At 31.8% G+C, this 21,995-nt stretch overlaps 1 protein-coding gene across 47 annotated transcripts in view; it reads right to left on the bottom strand.

The window, feature by feature from the left end:
- Positions 1-21,995, bottom strand: part of LOC111044278 (muscleblind-like protein 1) — a 586,938-nt gene that overhangs the window by 12,732 nt on the left and 552,211 nt on the right. For 26 of the 47 annotated variants that reach the window (XM_039424197.1, XM_039424189.1, XM_039424188.1 and 23 more), the window contains 6 exons: positions 21,516-21,686; positions 19,148-19,219; positions 17,709-17,882; positions 14,047-14,244; positions 5,514-5,639; positions 2,073-2,114 (listed from right to left, as the gene is read on the bottom strand). In XM_039424197.1, the coding sequence (XP_039280131.1) occupies positions 2,073-2,114; positions 5,514-5,639; positions 14,047-14,244; positions 17,709-17,882; positions 19,148-19,219; positions 21,516-21,686 (783 nt within the window). The remainder of the gene's footprint in view (positions 1-2,072; positions 2,115-5,513; positions 5,640-14,046; positions 14,245-17,708; positions 17,883-19,147; positions 19,220-21,515; positions 21,687-21,995) is intronic. The other 21 variants (XM_039424212.1, XM_039424214.1, XM_039424213.1 and 18 more) reach the window with 9 other exon arrangements.

Below are 21,995 nucleotides of genomic sequence, written 5' to 3'. Positions count from 1 at the left end.
AATAATTATATTATGTGTGTGGGTATAGGTACCAAATGTATGAAAAAATAGTTTAGTAGGCTATTTGAATTCTGCTGCATTAAAAGTATAAATAGCTCACGGCATTGAAAAGTTTGGGAAACAATCAATAATGATGATCAGAAAAAAGATTTGTTTTTAATTTTCGGAACAAAACTTTTCAAATTAATCAATATTTAACAGTTTTGAGTGCCAAGTGAGAGGAATTTTGTTATCAATTTGGATCTCAATCAATTCAAAATTTCTTGGTTCAAGTGTTTGGTGAGAAATTTAGACAAAATTTTATAAAGTGGAGAAAACAACCTATTTTCTGGACTATTTTGAAGAATCAAAATTCGGGGGAGGAACAGTTTTGGGCTGTGCCTGTTGATCCTCCACCAAATTACTTAAAATAATAATGTTGTATTATTGAATCAATAAAAGAATAAACGGAATTAAAGCTACAAATGAGACTAAACAAATATTTTTTTTAATCCCTTGAAATAAACTAAGATAACGTTTGATGGAATATTAATGTGAACTATTGATGAAGTAGATTCTTCTTCAGTAGCAGAATTCAACCCTTGAAATAATAGCACAATAATTCATACTATAGGCCACATAGAAGTGAAATTTATCCATAATTATTAATAAGAAAAATTTAGTATATGTTACCTTACGATAATAATATTTCAATGATAATTTTCAATTGAATTATATATGTAAATATTATGAGTTGCAGTATGACTAAAGTCTGAGACGGGATTTGGAAAATGAAAAATTTATTATATTGGGAAAACTTCTGAAAATAAGAAAAATGTTTATAGTATACTCATAGAATAAGTAAAAGAAAAGAGGGTCTAAAATTGTGATGATCAATCATTTAGATTTTAAAATAAAATATTATTTGGAGAAAATGACAATTATAATAATAACAATAATAATAATAAAGTGTTATTATAATTAGAATGACAATTATAATTATAATATTATTTAGGGAAATTATTTCAGTGAGGAAAAATATTGTGAACTGAGTGTTTCAATCTAGTTTTTTACTACAAAAGCATTGACATTGATGGAACATAGAAACAATGCAAGCGATTCAAACTATTTTGTGAAATTTGTTGAGTTTTAACTATTTGAACTTCAACTACTGAGAACTTTACCTAATAGGTCGACAGAATTTCTCTACAATGCATAGAGATATATTTATTAAGAGTGTAGAATAACTAGTGTACCTTTGAAATTCAATATACGATATCTAGTTCAAAAGCTTTACAAAAGAAGCGTTGCATGCAATACAATTCTCAACGGCCTTGGGATTAAAATAATTAATTTCAAACAAATTTAACACTCATGTAACATAATGGAATAATGAAGGAAACAACACTGCAAACAAATCAATCGTAACATATTTCACACAGCACGAAATACTATCACTGAAAGAACATAAAAGGAACATTTCTAATTCCATTGTTAATTTTAAATTACAGTGTGCTTGTTCTATCATCTAGTTCATCAACATTGAGCAAACATATGTTTTCTTCTCAATATTAATAATATTAATTAATAAACGTTCATATAATGAAAAATCAATAATGTGGCATCATTGTACCATTTTAAGCTAATTAGGTACCATTTTCAGCTAATAATTAGATATATCATAATAGGAATTTGGATAAATGTCTAGTTCCAAGTCATAACATTTTGCTATAGGCCTATTTGAACAGAGACATTGATGAAGAGGATAAAGTTTTTCTACAATTTGTTATAGTCAACTGAAAGAGTTGTTCTTGAATGACTTTTCTGATTTCTAAGAATTTATTCTCATAAATTTAGAATATTTTTATGAGATATATTAAAGATATAGCTAGGAATATGTTTTGATTATTGATTTATGTAATGCGTATATGACAATAATTTTTATCTCTGGGAAAGAGGTTCACTTCAGTTCTATTAGAAACGCGCAATAATAGAAGAGAGATCATTTGGGATTGACCAATTGAATTACACTGTAATCTCAATGACATGAGAAATAGAAATGAGGAAAGGAGAGGAGCAAGGTTAAAACTTACAAAATTTTCGTAGTAGAAAGAACCGACGGATTTCATGTCCATCTGAAACAGTGAGAAGTGCTGTGTGTGAGAGAGTTAGGGGACAAAACCAAGTGCCATGGAGTCTTGACAGTCACACTTCCGTCGCTTCGGCTGCGGCTGCGGCTGTGTCTGTGTCTGTGTGTCGACAACTGACTGCTACCTGAACACATCCATCACCACAAAACAGCAGTAGGCCTACAGCAACGGCAAACAGTATTCTGAATGCGTTTATAACAGACTAATCAAATCGATAACAGTATAGATAAGTTGTTGAATGAAGGCGGGGTGACTGTCAAAAAGCATGGCATGCTCATATAACTAAATCTTGTCATTAGAATGTTGTGGCAATGACAGTGTGAAAAATATTAATATTAGTTTTTTTAATTATAACTCGTCTTGCAGAAAAGCGTTTGGCACAACATGCTAACAACCAAAGAATCTACTAGCACATATTGATATAACTGTTAATATGAGAGTTTTCGAGTGAGTGAATCTCACTGGGACAGATGATAGAGTGATCAGTTAATGAAGTCTTAGCTCGACTCCCTACTGAATCATCACAGTGGAGTCAAATAGCAGTGATAGTATATAGTGTAGTAGTAGGCTAAATATAATAAAACTGCAATGAATAATAATGACAACAATAATAAAAAATAAGCATGGTCACATGACGAAGCGAAAAATTACTCATTGCAACAGCATCAATGATGATGATGATAATGATAACAATAAAATAAGTAGGATAAACTGAAATAAATCACATTCTTTGTGATTCTTACTGATGTTTCTAGATTGAAGACAAACTTTGAAAGAGCGTGAAGAGGTTCATTATGCAAAACAGCTACCAGAGTTTTTTGGAAAAAAGCCGAAGTATTCCACCTTATCGCCTTAGGCAGTAATGTTCATTAGAGCGTTTTTATGCAGCCAAACTACACACCTATAATACTTTAAATGAATATAATAATTCGATAGATGAAGAAGACAAGAGCAAAGAAAGAAGTAGAAAAGAAATCAAGAGGAAAAGATTCTGGAAGAATAATTTAAGGGTGCCATGCCATGTGACCCTGCATTATTTTTAGTTAAAAGTAGAACAAAAAATAAACTTAACCAGTTGCTCTTGAGAATAAATCTTTTCGAAACTGGAATTTCATAGCCTCTGTACGTTGCTTCTATTGCAATGAATTATTTAATAATAAGAATCTTTGACAAATCCATTTTATGGATTTTTTCTTTTCCTACTATTTTTCAGTTACGGTATTTATTGAATTTATTAAAATGAATTACGGTAGTTCAGAGTTGAATACAGTATCAATCTACTGTTGAAGTAACCAGTTAATAATATTTATTGTTAACAAAGCCGATAACAAAAATATTCAATTCGATTTCTGTATAAAAATTTCAAAACAAGATACATTTTTTTCCAATAAATTATCATCAGTGAGCAAATGATAGCTACTCATCAATATAAGTAATACTTCTGCATTTTAAATTATGCAATTTAATTTTCATGAAGAAATCCTCATTAAATCTTAATCGTTATAATGTGTAAACTGTATTATGTAATATCGTTGGATCTAATATTTCTTAGATGATTTCAGTTACAACAGTTAATTATAATTACTAAAGAGCATTGGTAAAAGATTTATCTAGATCTAAAAGAAGTTAATATTGTATTAAATGTCACTAAAGTTTTTTTTCTAAATCAATCTCATTTAACGCTCTGATTTCACTCAAATGTAGACAATCAATTGTCAAGAAAAAATATTATCACAGGTTTACAGAAACGAAATTACCTGATATCTCAGTATATTTAAAATACAAATATCTCAGTATACGAATATTTATTAATATATATATATATTATTCTCAATAGAATATGAAATCTTTCAATCATTTGAAAATATATAGAATTTCAATATTTTTTCAATACCGAAAGGGTAAAACGGAAATTTTAGAAGAAAGCTGAAGTTATACATAGAATTGGATCATCATTGAAACCTTTGAATTGAATCCTGCTGATTCATGCAGCTCAGCACAATTTATTTATTGACGAATTCTTGAAATGATAGATTAGAGCAATGTTTTTTTCAAGGAGCAAATCAAATTACATGCGGCATTATGTTAGTATTACTGTTGTAAAATAAGGAACCATTTATTGCATTTCAAGGAATAATTATAAAGATAATTTTATAAAAAATTGTATCTGTATTGATTGAATTTCAAGTTTACTGTTAAGAATTTTATTGCTGTAAAATAAGGAACCATTTATTGCATTTCAAGGAATAATAATAAAGATAATTTTATAAAAATTTGTATCTGTATTGATTGAATTTCAAGTTTTCAAAGACAAAAAAGTTTTTCATTGTTGCATGAAAAATTATAGTAGGGCGAGCAATAATATGGAAACATAAACTAGTAAATGAAGATAAGTAAACCTTCATTCTTTCATATTATCTGAATTCGTTAACCATTTTTCTTTCCCAATCACTTCAATAAGGTGTTATATTTTTACAAAAAAAATAAAGTAACATCATTTATGCATGATAGATACGAGCATTACTTTGTAATTGTACTCAGTTGAAACACCAACAAAATATTATTCAAACTTTCATTTTGTGGGAAGTTATTTTAATTTATACAATACAGTTTAAAGTGTAAAGTTTTTAGCTCAAAGATATCTAGTTTCATTCAAAATTTAGACTTTTTTAATAATTACTAAGTTACTGTTCTAGATTTTTTGATTTCAGACTCTAAAGCTGCGTTTACACCAAAGATGATAACAAAATGTTAATAACTTAATCCTTATAGATTCTATTAGATTGAACGGAACTTGACAAACACATATGTTCATCATGTGTATGATAAGTTATGTTCAATCTGATATAATCTAAAAGGATTGAGTTATTAACATTTTGTTATTAACTTTGGTGTAAACGCAGCTTAATGGTACCTATTTGATTCAAAATTTGCTCGTTTATCTGAGTATTGAAGAGCGTAAATTGTATTTTGAAAAGTGAAAGTGACATAACCAACATTTTGATTTGGACAGTATAGTATAAATTGGAAATGGGACAGTTTTGGGCATGAGCCTGTTGTGCCTTTCCTCATGTTAAGTATTTGTTCACAATGTGATGAATAAATAGATTATGTATTTCATACATATAAATATTATGTATTATACATATATTATCTATTTCATGCAGTACATGATCATTATTATGGTTCGCATGATTTAAAACTTTCCATTGGTTTCTTTCACTTGAGAATTGCGTTTTTGATGAAAATCTGTTCAAGTGTTCAAGTCTCGGATGTTTAGAAAATGACGAGTGTATAGTGTATGGATGGAAAGGTGGTGAGTGGAATCAGAGCGTTGAACGAGATGGCAAAATAAAAGACGGTTCGTGCAAAGCAAGATGGTACCAGTAGTATGTCATCGGTAGGGTCCCGAGCACGCTTGCGGCCAACCTCAGTAGCAGGGGCCGGGGCCGAGACCGAGGGAGGCGCAGGGGGAGTCAGGCCTAAGCCCACACCCACACCGACACTCGACTACGTATTAGTAGTAGCAGGGCAGGGCAGGGGGGGCGCAGGGAGCAGCCAAGCCAGGGAACAAGAAGACAGGCAAACAAAAAAACAATAATCAAACAAAAATTAACAAAGTAATACCGGCCTCAACAGTGACTGCATTCGGCAGCGTGAGTGGTAGAAGACATGCCTGCAAAAGAAGTCGCCGAGAGAGACTATCCAATTGTTCGCCACATGTTTCAGTATGACATTGCTATGGTCACCTGATAGCAAACAATTATAGAGCATCTCAAATTGAAATTAAATATGGATGTATAATGTAGCTGATCGTTCAAAGAGAATTACGTTTGGCCACTATGCCAAAATTGAATAAATGCCAAAATAAGCTATTTATTCGTTCAGATATTAAAACTACTAATTATATGATATTATTATTGCTTTTGATGGGCCAAATTTATAGTGAAATATGCTTAATGAAGTATTTGAAAATGGATCATGTAGAAACCAATAGAGTTTGTAATAGAATTAAAAAGGGATATGCAAAATACGAGATTGAAAAGGCTGAAAGTTACTCTTATTATAATCTTAACTCATTAACATTGAGATAGCAGAAAAAATGGAAGTTTAAAAAATCGTTTTCATTTCAGGAATAGAATATAGTATTGAATTTATCTTAGGACAAAATAATTCTTCCTTTTAGGGTAAGATCATCGGTGCTCGTATATTGTAAAAGTATTATGCAGTGAATTTTCAAAGTAAATTAAGTCTGATGCAAAACTGATGGAACAATTGAACTCAAATAGCTTGATAGACTTTGATAGGATGAAGTTTGTGCAACCAAAAATTATTACTGTATTTGAAAAAACCGTACATGCTAATAATAATTGATTTTTCAGATCCATCACACATATTATCGTGTTTCCGTTCAAAGAGTATTTGTAGCATTGGATGGTCTCTCTCTCTCTTATGATAAGTCAGACAGACCTGATACCGTGGATGTGCGGTGCTATACAAGTGGTAATGTAGTTGTCGCATTACAAATCTACGCTCGCAAAAACAAAAATGTCTACATTATAATTTTAATCATTTCAACACACAATAAAAGCAAAGATTTATCAACATTGATAGAGTTTCTCAATTGTGTGCCAGCAAGATCTCACATGAAATCTATTCCAATGACATGAACTCAATTGTATCAATGGCTCTCAATTCTATCCGATATAAAGGCCCAATATCTTATATTGTAATAATTGAGTGGAGGTAGTATCGTTGACTTTCAAATGATAGACAATCAAATTTTAACTAATGAAAGATCATTGATTGGGGAGCTTAAATGAGAAATTCAATAAGAAATAAATATCACAGCGAATTGCTATTTGAAAATAGATAAACAATTTAATAAGGTTCTTATTTTAGTTATGAATGAACCATCATTGTCTCAATTATTAGTAACTGACAAGCTACGCTTTGTATGCTTACAGGCTATACGCTAATATAATATAGATCATTTTTTTGTCATTAAAATAACTCAAAATTGAATAAAAGCGAAAATATTAACGAGTTTTTAAAGAAATGAAATGTAGAAATCAATCAGTGGGTATACTATGTAGTTTTTTTCATAAATTATACCGTGATCAGAATCTAGTTTCATCAGAATTCGAGTTCAATGCTCAATCGTTATCATTTAATTTCCTAAGAAAGATATTCGAAATACCTGATTAAGAACAAACAACGTTAATAAATAATTAATTGGTACCCATAGAGTACATGATATAAAATGCATGTAGCATGAACTTGAGTGTGCTCAAAAGCGGCGTGTGAAGGTATTTAAACCATAGTGAAGACATACAACACACACCCACATACACAGAATTAGTTTTAATTTACATAAATTTATTGTCATTTTTCAATTGAAGCTAACCTCCACTATCTATGTGTATATGTTATCATTTAAAATCCTGCTAGCATGATTAATCTTTTCTAAAATGACAGCATCCACGGCACTGGTCTTCAAGAAAAGACTACAACATGCATTAAAAGCTGGCAACTTGGCCAGACACACAGTTAAAGCACCTCACAAGCAGAACACAGCCCCCACATCAATAAAACAATTCATCTCAATATTCTGCCAACAATCGTACTCAGTTTTGTAAGAAATATTAATCTGTATAGTAAATAGACACATTAAACTAACTAGTAGGTACCCTCTGCTAACAAGCCTCTTGCTAGCTCGCTCACCAGCACCGCACTTAACTACAGCTTCATCAACCAATACAATTGATACACTAAACCATCCCTTCATCAATACTACTTTCATTTTACAGGAACACAAGTCAAAAACATATGAAACCAATGTGGGAGATTCTAGCACTTACACAACAGTCAAATATTTGTCATTGGAAAATGTTCTAGCCTAAGGGCGTCAACCCCTATTTTTAAGAATAAATCATTCAAATTATAATATTTCAATAAACTATAAATATAACAGTTTGTTTTCGGGTTTCTTCATTTGTATTTCATTCAATTACAGACGTTTGATTATTAATTTGATTATTGAACACATCAAATTAGAAGAAGTGATATGTTTAAAAAAGTTATTTTATAATTATTACAAACGCTCCAATATTTATAAGTTATTGCTGCAGACGTTCGATCGTTTTTGCCAATGTTATTCTAGCAGAGGAGTGCTATTTTAAATGTATATTTTCATTATTATTATTATTATTATTATATTATTATTATTATTATTATTATTATTATTATTATTGCACTTATCAAAGAAGTATGAATGAAAATTGTCAAGAAATATATTTGTCTATGCTTTTTTCATGGCTTGACTGACGGTCCAGTCGCATATGTCTTGCATGTGACAATTCAATGTATCAATACGAAGCGCACGGTACGATCTGCTGTGAACAGGACATAATATATATATACACCGTATACCGTACATTCTATTGCCATTAAGAAAAGCAAGTTTCATTCACGCACTGACTGTCATCGAGCTATGAAACCGGCCTTTTAAGGAGATTTTTTCTAAGTGTTTTTTTTTTTTAATTTCATATGGAAATTCAATTATAAGTTACTGTATAGGGTTCGCAATATGATTTATTTTCAGTGAAAACTTATTTTCCTCAAACGTTAATAATTGATCTACTACGGTAGGCCTACTCATTCATATTAGAAAGTCAATAATTATGAGAATACATGTAAATTAAATTTATAAGGTATTATATACGGTATGAAAATATATCATAAATGTATTATTTAATTAAATGAATATCATTCATATAATTGGAATTGCTGAGATTGAAATTTTAGAAGTTGAACTTCTCAATTTAAATTTTATCATGGAACGGAAAAAGGCAAATTCCAACAATTTATTTATAATGAATATAAATAAATAAAAACTAGCTTGATTTGCTACAAAATTGTCAATCACTAACGTAACCACGAGATTAGTAGGCCTACTGCAGTTATCTCACGAATGATAATGATGTAACAACACAAACAAATTTTCAGTTATTTGAATGATGAAGTGGAGGTATTTTTGTTCAATACAGATATCTACTGAACTCCTCCTTCACTACCTACCATACAGAAAGAGAATAATTTATTATAGCTATCATTAGTACAGATTGAATATACATAATTTGAATGATTTGAGCATGAGAAAAATACTGAATTAAATGCATGGTACAACAGTATGTACAAAAACATATCTAAAGAAGCTCATAGTCACTTGAGGAAGAAATTAATGATGTAAGTATGAGATTAACGTTTTAAGGAACTTCAAGTAGTTTCCAGGAAAATCACTTTGAAATAGGTACTGTACATTGTGTTAAGACTTCAGGTTCGTTAGTTTGATTTTGAATGATTTTAAACCAAATACCGAATCCAACATGATATTGTAGAATGACTGTGATAACATGAACACCGTGACCACCAACAAATCAGTATAACTTCTAGTGCAACTACGGTTTTTCTTTTCTGGGGTTTCTAATTTAATCGGATGGTAAATAAATGTTTTAGATTAACAATCAGCATTATATTGATGAGCTAATGGGTGCAATATGGAATCTACAAATACAGTAAAATTCACTACTATTTCATGTATAGCCTACAACTTGTAAACCTATTCCATCACTTTGAATTTCACTTTAGTAATGTTGTTAGAATATTCTGAGTTTTTTCTGACAAGACTAAGCATGATAAAATTGAACAAGTATGTAAAGATTAAATAAGCTTGATACTGAGTTGACGCACACAGACAATTCTGAAAAACACAGCACACAGTTTTCTGGAAATTAGATCACACACTAAACATTCTGATGATTGAGAAAACATATTACACCCCCACCACCACACAAAACTCCCAAACAGCAACAATAAAGATTAATATGTTTTAGCAAGCAACTAGTTGGATACCAACAAAAGTAGTCAAAATAAACAATTTGATTGTTTTAGTCCAATTGAAAATAACAGGAAAGGAATCAACACCATTATCAACTTCAATATAAAGAGAGATAAAAAAGTCGCGCACATCCAAAATAAACTACTTATCTGTAAAATAGTATTTACTTTCCATGAGTTTGTTGTGTTGACTACAGCAAGATAGCATTACAGGAGTAACAACAGCAAATCTAGAAATTATTGGCCACATAACTATGGTGTGGTTTAATTTATTTTTCTGTAAACATATTGTATCATATAAATAAAAATATAATCTAAGTACCATTTTAAAATTATTTAGTCACGACATGTTTTGGCTATACAGAGTGTTCTGAAAAAAGGTGCCCATAAGTCAGGGCGTGTTTCCTTAGATGAAAAGAAGAAGAAAAGTTTTTATTAATATAGGTCCGAAAATGCTTCGTTCAGTTCCCCTGATGAAACGAAGCCCTACGGGTATTTGTTGGCTGTTATTTGTTTCTTGTTAAGATGTAAGTGTACAATTCAGCGTACTTTATGTATAATGAACTGGGAAATTGAATAAAACAGTTTCCAGACCTGTAGCTACAGTGGTTTTTAAGATATGTGAGGAAATATGCGAAACTTGGTCCCGAAAAACAAGTTCATTTAAGGTTTGAAGCAGATGTACTATGTTAAATGTACAATAAACACCAATAAAACAATATAAAATCTTATAGCACCCTTTATTCAATAAAAACTTCAAATAGAAGGTGCTATAATATTTTATATTGTTTTATCAATTTAAAAAGTAGCCCACGTCAATGAAGTGGTTTTTTTATAAACACCAAATATTTTTTTACAGAGCTTGTAGGAAATTTAATTCCGAAGATAAATATGTAAAAAGCCTATAATAGACAAATGCAACCTTAAAAAAACAATCCTAAATTAAATACAAAACACATGAAAAGAGAGCTTAACAGTTTTTTATACGTTTTGTATGTAATTAAGGATGTTTTTTTTCTTTTAGTTTGCGTTTGTCTATTATAGACTTATTCTGTACCAATCGATAGGTAATTGAATTTACTAAAAAGGAGTAGCCTATACATGTAATTTTTGTAAAACCAACGGCTTCTGAGTTATTATAAGAAACAACATTTTAAATGGCCGCCATTTTGTTTTATGAATTCGAAAAATTATCATAATTTTTTTGTAGCTTATAATCTAGTTGGTATAAATGATTGTGCAAAGTTCCAATTTCGTATGTTTAACCATTATTCAGAGAAATAATAATAAGTGAAAAAGCAAAATGGCCGCTGTGTGAGTAACTGAAGACTTCCGGACAATTTAAGTATGATATTTAGATATGTTTGTTAGCCAGGAACAATGCCCTAGAGTATTTGTAGGGAGTTCGTAAACACTCTGTATAATGTCATTATAATGCATTAAGTTATTTATATAGCCTAGCCCATTATAATGCATTATATATAGCTGAAACATGTCGTTACTAAATAATTTTAAACGGGTACTTAGATTTCTATTTGTATGTATAATCTAAAATAGCCCTAAAGAAAGAAGACAATATTATATTATTTTAAAAAATATAGATTCTTCATCTTTTGCAACTAGCTGAAGGAGGATTTCGAGGTAACTTATTCGGTATAAAGGATTTTCCGATTAGTGGTCTCCAGATTTTTCTGTAAGTTACTTTGAAGGAAGATTTGAATGATAATAAAAATAGGCTACAACGCTGGACATTCCAAGGAAGATCATCAGAATCAGAGTGTAGGAATGATTGAAAAATTATCATAAAAGGTGGCAAAACTTGTTCATGCAAACACTATATTTATAGGTAGCCTTTATTGAGAAACTGTTAACAATTTGGAACTAATAGTAATCACTTTCAAAATACATTATGTAGGATACTGGACGTGGGATCGTGAGAAAAAGGAAAAGGAAATTCTCACAGAACAGAAAACTCAACCAGGCCTATACTACAGAAATTAGGTGGCCAGTACGTACCCAGTTCAATTGGCCCTATACTTTTTGTTGTAGCCAGTGTACCTATTGCTCTTTTGCTGTAGTCAACACAAATAATCCATGAAAACCACTATTTACACAAAGATTCCTTCACTTCATCACGCGTGCGTGACTTTTCAATATCTCTGTACATCATTTCAGTGAAACATTAATGTGCTGATTATATACAAAATACAAATGATTTGTGATTTTACATCATGTGAATCCACGGTTAGCAATCAATCAGTCAATCTGTTAAGGAGTTCGTGACTTGGAAATGAAATAGAAATCACGCATTAAAAACATTTAAACAGTTAGAACAGAAATTAAAATATCATTAGTAAAGACTGATTTGCAGAACATTTTGTAGAATTTCAGTATCTACTATCTAGAGCACGTGATAGAACAGGACAGGACATTTTATAAGAATACTTACAGACTGAATTTCCAATTTGAATATTGAAATTAGCATTTATAATTAATTTATTGTAATTCATATGTTAATGTTATCATGACAAGAAGCCCATGTTAGGACATCATTATTCCTAAACTAGGGTTATTTAGGCTACCATAACCTAAACATGAATCGTTTTGTCAACAGATGAAGGAAAATAGACAAAACGTAAAAATATGATGAATTTCTATTTAGAATGAATCAGTCCTGGCTCCTGGAATCACACAACATTTTGTGATTGATTGCAAAGTGGATCACCTAAAGCCTACAATGGAAAGCTGAGAATGTTTTGTGGTGGTGGATGGATTGAGCAGGGTGAGAAAAGAGTGTAAAGATAGAAAGAGAGAGCAGAGGGGCTTGTTAGCAGGGTGGCTTCAAAGAGACCTTCACTTTCTTCGCTATTTATTTCTAAAATATAATATTTAAATTCACCTTGTGATCACATTTGAAAAGTATTCATCAATGACAATGTATAGAATATGCTATTAAATGTACAAATGAATATCAATAAAGTGAGGCCACTCTGAAGCAGCAAAGAAGAAATTAGAAAAGCACTCAAGACAGCGACAGCTTAGCTAGTCAACTGCCTATTGCGTTTTGAGCCCATGGATCACTGCTGCACTTTATAGAGGATACGGTATTGAACTTTCGTTAAATTGATGGATGAAAAATTGAATATCATCATAACAAAATTACAGATAAATCAACCTTCAAATACTCAAATGTGAACCATTCAAAGAATCTATTAGCGGAGATAAAATATTATTACTCCTCTCTATGCTTTAGCAGAATTTTTTAATGAATTTCAAGTGAAATTCCCTTTTTCCATAATTACTAATCACATTCAAGGATAATTCAGTTCACAACATCTAAACAACTCAACAATTCGTGTATAATTGCCAGCAAATCATGTTAATTACCGGTACCTACTTTCAAAATTATTGTATTCACAAAAAATACGTACTGGTGTCATACATATCAATAACATGTAATAAACTGCATTGAATATAGAAGAATCATCAGATTCAACAATTATAATTGGATTGCTTTGGAATTCATAATCAAGCCTAACTGAACGTGATTCAAAACCAATTTTATGGCAAATAACTTTCGCGACTGTAAGTATTGACAACAGAAGAAATAGTTGTAGAATAAATACGGTAATGTGAGAACGCTGTTACGGTACACGAGATATTTGAAAATAAATTAAAGGGAATCGAAAGGAAACAGAGATCGAGCCCAGCATTTCCTGTCAGGTTACTCAACACCATTAGACTACCAGGAATTTGTGTAAAGTATGAATTATTCATAGATTCAAGTATAAGTAAAGCATCAATTTTGAAACGACCAGGTGAAAAGATAATAATGAAGTATTGTGATTTCTGGAGAGCTAAATAATTCATGTATAATTGAACAAATATATGATATACAAATAAACTTGCTATTTAATATGGCAAGAATAGTATTGTTGAGTTGTTGCGATGCAGGGCAGGGTAGAGTGCAGAGCAGGGCAGCAGTTGAGCCATTGGCACATGTGGAGTCTAAGCCTACCGAGTGTGCAGCCTTGATATGGGCTTGCAGGTGCATGGGTGGGTGGAAATAGCGGCAGGGGTCTCGGGAGCATCTACCCTTGACGGCGTCCATGCAGACGGTGACACTGCCATCGGGCGCCGCCTTGGCGGGGTCTGCTGGGTGCGCGAACCGGCATTCGCCACGCTTGCACGCGCCACGCACGTACTCACGACACACCTACACCACACCACCACAGCGAGCACATCAACACCAAGCACAACAACCGACAATGCCAAATGCCACCAACACCAAAACCAACACCATTCTCATCATTTCACTTTTACATATCTATTTTGCATCAATTTCGTCTTCAAAACATCAAATACAAAAAAAAAATCAATACCAGACTATTTAAAAAACTATAATAATGAAATCATGTTACAAAATATAACATTATGAACTACTTCCCCAAAAGAGCAAAATCGAGCTTGGGGAAAGAGAGTATACATATTAATGTAGGTACGTCATTTAAGATTCAATACAAATCTACAGTACGGTACTGAATTCTGATTCTGATAAGTGTATTAAGTGTATACCTAATCTCAATCAATGTAGAGGCTACTACTGTCCTTTCATCGAATCATTGGCTAAGTGCGGTACCGTACCAAATATTTCTGATTTGCTATAATGTATTATAATGCACAGTATTGCAGTTTTATTTTGTTGAGTGTGGTTCTATCAATATATTATACTACTGTAGCATATCTTTAATCTGATTGCTCTTTAACTTTGAGTATATGTACTCTAGTTTTACTGTGCTCTGTGTAATTTAAATTGATTCCACTTGGTGTGATTGCATGAGCAAATTCTTCTGTTATTTTTGCATTATTCACAGTTTAGTTTTACATTCTGTTATTGCTGGAAGATTCCCAAGACCCACATACTTTTAAAACTGATATAATCTCTCTAACGAGTGTTAAAAATGATTATTATTACTAAATGATTATCTTAATGCCTTTACTTTGATTATCAGAGTTGAAATAATTATTCCATCCTGAATTTTAAATATTGATTATTAATACATAAATTTATGGTTTGAAAAATTATGTGATGAGAATGGGGCTTGATAGTGGAGAGCTAGTAGCAAGTAGCAACGGTTGTGACGTGGGATAGAAACACACACACTACAGGTCAGGTTGATGGGTGGAAGGTAAGCAGAACAGGTGCATAAATCACACAGTGGTTAGAAATTATAAGAATAGGGACAGATAAAGACAGATATAGTAAAAGAGCAGGAGCCCATGCTATTAGATATATTCAGCCAACAGCTCTTCAATATACTTCACAAATGCTGCTGGTGTTATTTACAAGGAGGAAATTATATTGATTACTGTCAATAATATCAAAAATTAATAATTCTAGAGTGAGTAGTGAGTGAGTTGCTAAAAGTTTGACTACCGATTATCTCAATAAATTGAATACTCTGAACATTTATGTAAAGCTTTCATTATATATTACTACAAGAAAGTACCCACAATTTAGTATTAAGGATCATCAGTATCATAAGTATATAAGTTCATCATGATGTATGTTTATGCTTCCAAGAACATTATAGTAATTAAATTTATGAAAATTCTAATAATATTGAACTTAGTGATAATTTGAGCAACATATAAACATCAAATGAAGAATATCGGCAGTCAAACTCACTATAGTGAAAATAACCCTCAAGCTGCTCTTCTGAATATTCACACACCTCAAATAGATAAACCAAAACAACACAAACATGCAGAAATATTTAAATTAACAAAAAGATGGATGGAATGATTTATAACAAAATTATATCGAAGAAATTATAAAAATAGAATATAAGAGCCATTTGATAATACGTTCATGATAAATTATGTGAGACCAAATAAAGCATTAATTAATAAATTAGAAAGACAGGCAAATCATAAGAACGAAATCAGATACAATCCAAAATGGAAATAAAAATCAACTAATGAAAAACTTACAAACCAAAAACTTAGCTACTTGTTACAGGCATTCCAAGAAAATAATTAATCTTCGCCACTGGCTCAACATGAAAGATTTATTGGTTATAATACTACATTATGAACTTTTCTTAATTTTCAGGTTTTTCAACTCCAACATAAAAAAGTACAAGGTTGCAAAAATAGATATAATAATATAATATATTATAATATAATATATAATATAATATTTGAGAAATATTTACTGCAAATATGGCTTGCATTCTGATAAGGCAAATATTGCAAGACGAATCCGAAATAGAAATGTAGATTTCTTCCTGAGGTATGGTGGAGTGGAATGTACATGCTAAATAAAAACTAAAAAAAGATTGTATGAAATTAAAATTTTTGACTGGTAGTCCTTATTTATCAATCTTGAATTGAATTATCTGTGGTAAAATCATTTTTCAAATGCCTGTATCAAGATGAAAACAGATATTTGAGAAGTATAAAAGAAATATATAATAATGCAAAATATTGGGTATGAAAACGCTGAATTTTAGTAAGATGTGTTTAAAATCAAGGCAGATTGAGAGTTAAATTCATACCTTTTCATTTCATCCAAAGCCCTACACTTTTCACTATCCTATAATTAATTGGGGTGCATCTACTAATAGACTATGAATCTAAACACTAATCAACAATAATTATTATTGATATGAGACAATTATTCTACATGAGTCATCATTTTTTTTTTTTAGTTTTCCAAGCACTTGAGAAATTAACTTTGCAACAATTTGTAACAAGTATCAATGTCATCAACCAGGTTGGAGTTTTTTTATTATTACGATCGCTCCCAGAAAGAATGCAAAAATACACTATTTATTATATTGACACATTGTGAGTAGGCTCACTTTAATTCACTCTAAATTACAGAATTATAGCGCATTCGTCAAATAGGGCTTTTACTTGTTTAAAAAACTGTTCAATAAATTTCATCAAAGTAGCAGATTTTATGAATAAAATAATGTCAGTAACCTGGTTGAAAATTCATTGTATATTCAATAATTATTTTCAATATATAACTATTTATTCCCTCATCCGTCCTCCGTCCTTTCAAAAAATATTTTTTGTGGAAACTAATTGTATTTGATGCAATCCACTCTTAAATTCATTTACAATTTGAAGCAAAAATAGCAATTTTCCGATTATATTAGCATGAACCTTTTGTTCCCGAATTGATATATGGAGATAGGTTTATTGGGTTACACTTTATGAAAATTAACATGGAAATTAAGAGAATTAATTCACTTTTTACATTGAATTCAGAATCCTGCGTCAACCAATAGAAATAATTTTCATGTGCTACAAATAGATTTTAACATAACAGTTGTTACGTTAAAACAGAAGAATGTTTCACACCAATAAGCAAAGATCAACAAGAAGAGAATACTATCACTCTCTGACGAACTGTTAATAAAAAAACAATCAATTAGGCTTGAAAACGGTGAGATTGTGGCTTCTCCATATCAAAGTATTAGCGTACAAAGCACATGATAATGATGTAATATTCATGTCAGGTGTGCATCAATCACTACAACTGAATTAGACTACGATACCGCACAGAAGGGTTACTATGATTGCTTCAAGTCATGTGAAACAGAAAGAGGGATCGATAAGCCAATCCTTTGTCAGGTGATAAGGGTGTGGAAAAGTGATAAGACTGACCTCTAGCCTATCGGAGCGCGGCATTTTCTGTTGGGTGACAACAGTCTGCTGCACCATGCCGAGTGAGGCCGCCGGGTCGGGACCCATCAGTGCAGGGCCCATGATGGGGGGACTGAAGTACGGACTGAACGTGCTGCCCACTTGCGGCATGCCTGTCAGGTACGGCGTCGTCGCCTAAACAATTCAAACAATCCAATCAGCACAAACACCCTACAATATTGCAAACATCATTTTTCTAATACTAATAGGCATTTTATTAATACTGTAACAATAAAAAAAATTGTGTAGAAAATTGTAGAAAACAAAGCACTGTATTTTAAGAGTTCCTATTGATTCTTATTCAATTTATTTATATTTCAGTTGAATTGATGACTCAAAAATGATTGATTAGTGCATTTTGTGACTTCAGTTTTGTTGAAATTGGAGGACATTTGAAGATAACAAATATACAAATCAAAGTGTTTGCAAATGAAATAAAAACGTCAGCGGATAATTAAATCAATTTTGAAATCAATGATTTTTTAAAATTTCATAATAAATGGATATTTAAATATTTACTAAAGAAGAACAAAGACCAGAGAATTTTCAATGGTATTAGTTGGAACTGAGAAATGAGTTACCAGAAATCATGCACAGCATATGCACCGAAATATAATACAGTACAATGTAGCAGAAACAAAAATACAAGCTGTGCAACAATAGGATTACAATAGATTTTGTAAATAGCAGATACTATTTCCAACTAGGAAATACGGTAGGCCTACTGAAATTTGAAAAGGTAGTAATATAATTGAACAGAATTATCAATATAACTGTACTGACCATTGCTTGCACCTTCGGGACTCTGTCACAATATGTTAAGAGTTCATTAAAAAAATAAATATGGTAATTGAGAAGTGATTTCAAAAGTATGTTCATTGGTTGCATTGAGAAGGCGGTAGCCCAAAACTGCTTCTGTACGAAAATTCAGTGAAATAACAGTCCCAGTCCAGAACACATCAGCAAACCAAAGTTGAGACTTCTTTGCTTGATGATGTGCATACATGTTTTTCTTGTGCGTGAGAAATGAAATATTCAGAAAACCTTGCTCTTGGCGAGATTTGAACCACAACCACGTACAGCTGGGAGACTCTCTTTCGGCAATTATTCGATATTATTAAAACATTTGAAACTCAAGAAACGAGCCTCAATCGAATAAATGAAATAGAACATTCATACAGGACGGTGATGGATCTCTTATACCCAAGAGTTTCAATTTTCATATTTTGCATCAAGTTTAATAGGAATAATAAGATTTTGTTGTAAGTGAACAAAAATATAAATGTTAATTTTCTTGCGTAGATAGCGAACAATGATCTTTACAGGAGAGAGAGAGAGATTAAAATAATGCAAGATTGTTAGCTAATAGCATAGGATACATGCAAAGGTTACTACTGTACCATTACGCCCAAAGGGGGCTGCCCAAAGGTGAGTGCTGGGGGGGCAGGGGAGAGCTGCAGCTTGCCGCCAACCTCATAACAAAACACAACAAAATAAGAAACACACATCAACCAACTGCAAATTAAAAAAAAAAAACATTATTGATCCATGATAAGAGCAAAAGTTATAGAACTTTATTAAAAATAAAAAACCACATCCAAGGATTAAGTAATTAGCAAGAATTGTGAAAAGAGGCTATTGATAATGAATTTATTAAGAAAATGTAGGGTGAACTGTAAAAAAACTGCCTACTAGGTCTAATTATTGCGAGACTCCTTAAAGTTAACATACTTAATATTTGAAATGAGTCATCTTTCATGATATGTACATAAACATGACCCATTTAATAAATTAGAGTGATACGATGATGAGAATGTTCTGAGTGCAATCCCAATTTTAAAACCACATGCTGTCCTTCAAAAGTATTACAAAAAATAATGTTGAACATTTTAATATCATTCCTCATTTTGAATTATATGTTGGAACTCAAAATAGTATTATAAATAAACACTTACTATAGCAAAACAAGCTATTCAGATCATTGTGATATTGAAAAATAATTACTTATGAGATTTTTGAATAAATTATCATATCTTAAATTTTCAAAGCAAAAATTAGATGAGTCTGATCTGATCAAAATTTTACAGTCAATGGAGCTGAGAAAATGTGACTAAATAAAGTTACTGCTTGAGAATGCCTGCTAATGCATTTATCAAACAAAACGACAATTTCTAAATTGGAATACCGGCTGATCAAAAAGGGACTTGACAACTTTGAAAATTCATATAAATCTTATTAAACAAGGTACACAGCTGGTTTTGGTGTTGTCTTAAAGGAAAACAATTCAAGTTTTTTTACCTTAAACTAAAGATGTTCTATGTGGCTTCCGTAGGCTATCCTGCAGACACCCCATAGAAAGTAGATTTCTTCCCAGACTCGCACTAGCATTTCAGGTGTAACTTGCTCAACAGCAGCGCAAATCCTTGCTCTAAGTTCCGGTAGAGTGGCTGGCAAAGGAGGTACATACACCATATCTTTTATGAAACCCCACAAGAAAAAATCCAGCGGTGTTAGTCTGGGGAACCAGGGGACCATGCAATTGGCGCATTACACGGCCAATCCACTGATTTGGAAAGCGGTCATTAAGAAAATCCCGGACGTCAGTCAGATAGTGTGGTGGTGCGTCATATTGCATGAAGAAAAAATTTCGTTCTCGGTCATCCTCAACGTTCTGTAGTATCAAAAATTGTTGCAACATATCAAGGTACACTATGCCGTTTTTCAAACCAAAGCACACAGCTAGCACGCTCGGTTCCAGTGAAGGCAGCCATCTTTGAGGTAACTGCCGCTAGCGCTTGTGCGGCATGACAAGGTACTAGCAGACTACGCGAGTCAAAACTTGGAGTGTTTTCCTTTGAACAACACCAAAACCAGATGTGTACCTTGTACCTGTAATAAGATTTATATGAATTTTCAAAGTTGCAAAGTCCTTTTTTAATCACCCAGTATAATAGTATTGAAAAAATCAATAGAGGAAAATCTGAATACCCAATGGAGCACAAAATTAAACAAAATGAATTTGTTTATGTTTCACTATGAATAGAACCAAATAATGCAATTACTGGCAAAATAATTTAAATGTTATCAATTATTAGTCTCATACAAAGAAAGAAGCTAACCCCATAAATATAAAATATCAGCGAAAAAAATTAGAGCAGATGGAAAACACTTTCAACTTTCCGAAAAAAACATAGAATAGATGGAACAAAGAGATAATCAGGGGTTAAAATAATATTTGTCTCAGAGTAAGTGCTTTTTCAGATTGATTTCTACGGATTTTACGCCTAATAATTTCGGACTCAAAAACGAGTAAAATCTGTCAGAGTAAAAATTGAGGAAAGAAGTTTGAGATTATTTAGACTGCAACCGAGAAAATGCTTTAAATACTTCCATAGAGACTTCATAGAAAATCTCTATTATAGAGTTAATCAGATTTCATTATTGTAACAGCTGAAGAAGATGAGATGCAGTTACATGATTTATCAAAAGAGATGTTTTTAATTTACCTTCGCGAAAATTATTTACTCAAAATCAAATCAAATCAAAATTTGTATTCGCAATTTAAACAATTGAGGGTCTTGTCAAACCCAAGACTATGAGTCTTGAAATTCTGCATTCTTTTCAATACCGTACAAAAGATTTTAGTAATTTGAAGTCTGATTTACCAACTACTTCTACAAGATCAATTTGAGAAGAGCATGCTTTAGTTTGATTCTACAATTAATGTGGGTTGGTACTGGCAGACTGGTTGGGGAAGTGGTTTCTTACCACTGCAGGAACTTGACCAGGTACAAGAGGCGACCCCGGTGTCAGACCCATCTGCTGCATGAGGGCGTTCTTCAAGGCCAAATGGTTGCGCCCATTGATCAGCAGTTGATCCTTCAGGTGCTGTGGAGGGTGGAAGTATTTGCATGGTGGCTTATCTCGATTACACCGACCCTGAAACATACCAATCAAACAATTCATAACCTATTTATCTAGGAACTAGGATTATAAAATTATTACTAGTTTATGTGATTCCAAGTTCAAAAATCGATATACAGTATTTAATACCAGATCAGATAACACCATAATTATTAAACAGACGAAAAATTCACTTTGATAGAGGTTATTTTTTTCATTACATAGGAATAAATCGGTTAGGATGTAATGTTATGCCACCCTATTAGGTACATGTTGAAAAATGTATTTTTAAGTGAGATTCTATTGCACGATAAAAGGACTAAAAATGTGCCAACATAATATAAG

The sequence above is a fragment of the Nilaparvata lugens genome, chromosome 3, assembly GCF_014356525.2.
Source record: "Nilaparvata lugens isolate BPH chromosome 3, ASM1435652v1, whole genome shotgun sequence".
Lineage (NCBI taxonomy): Eukaryota > Metazoa > Arthropoda > Insecta > Hemiptera > Delphacidae > Nilaparvata > Nilaparvata lugens.
This window is presented reverse-complemented; position numbering and strand designations above follow the sequence as displayed.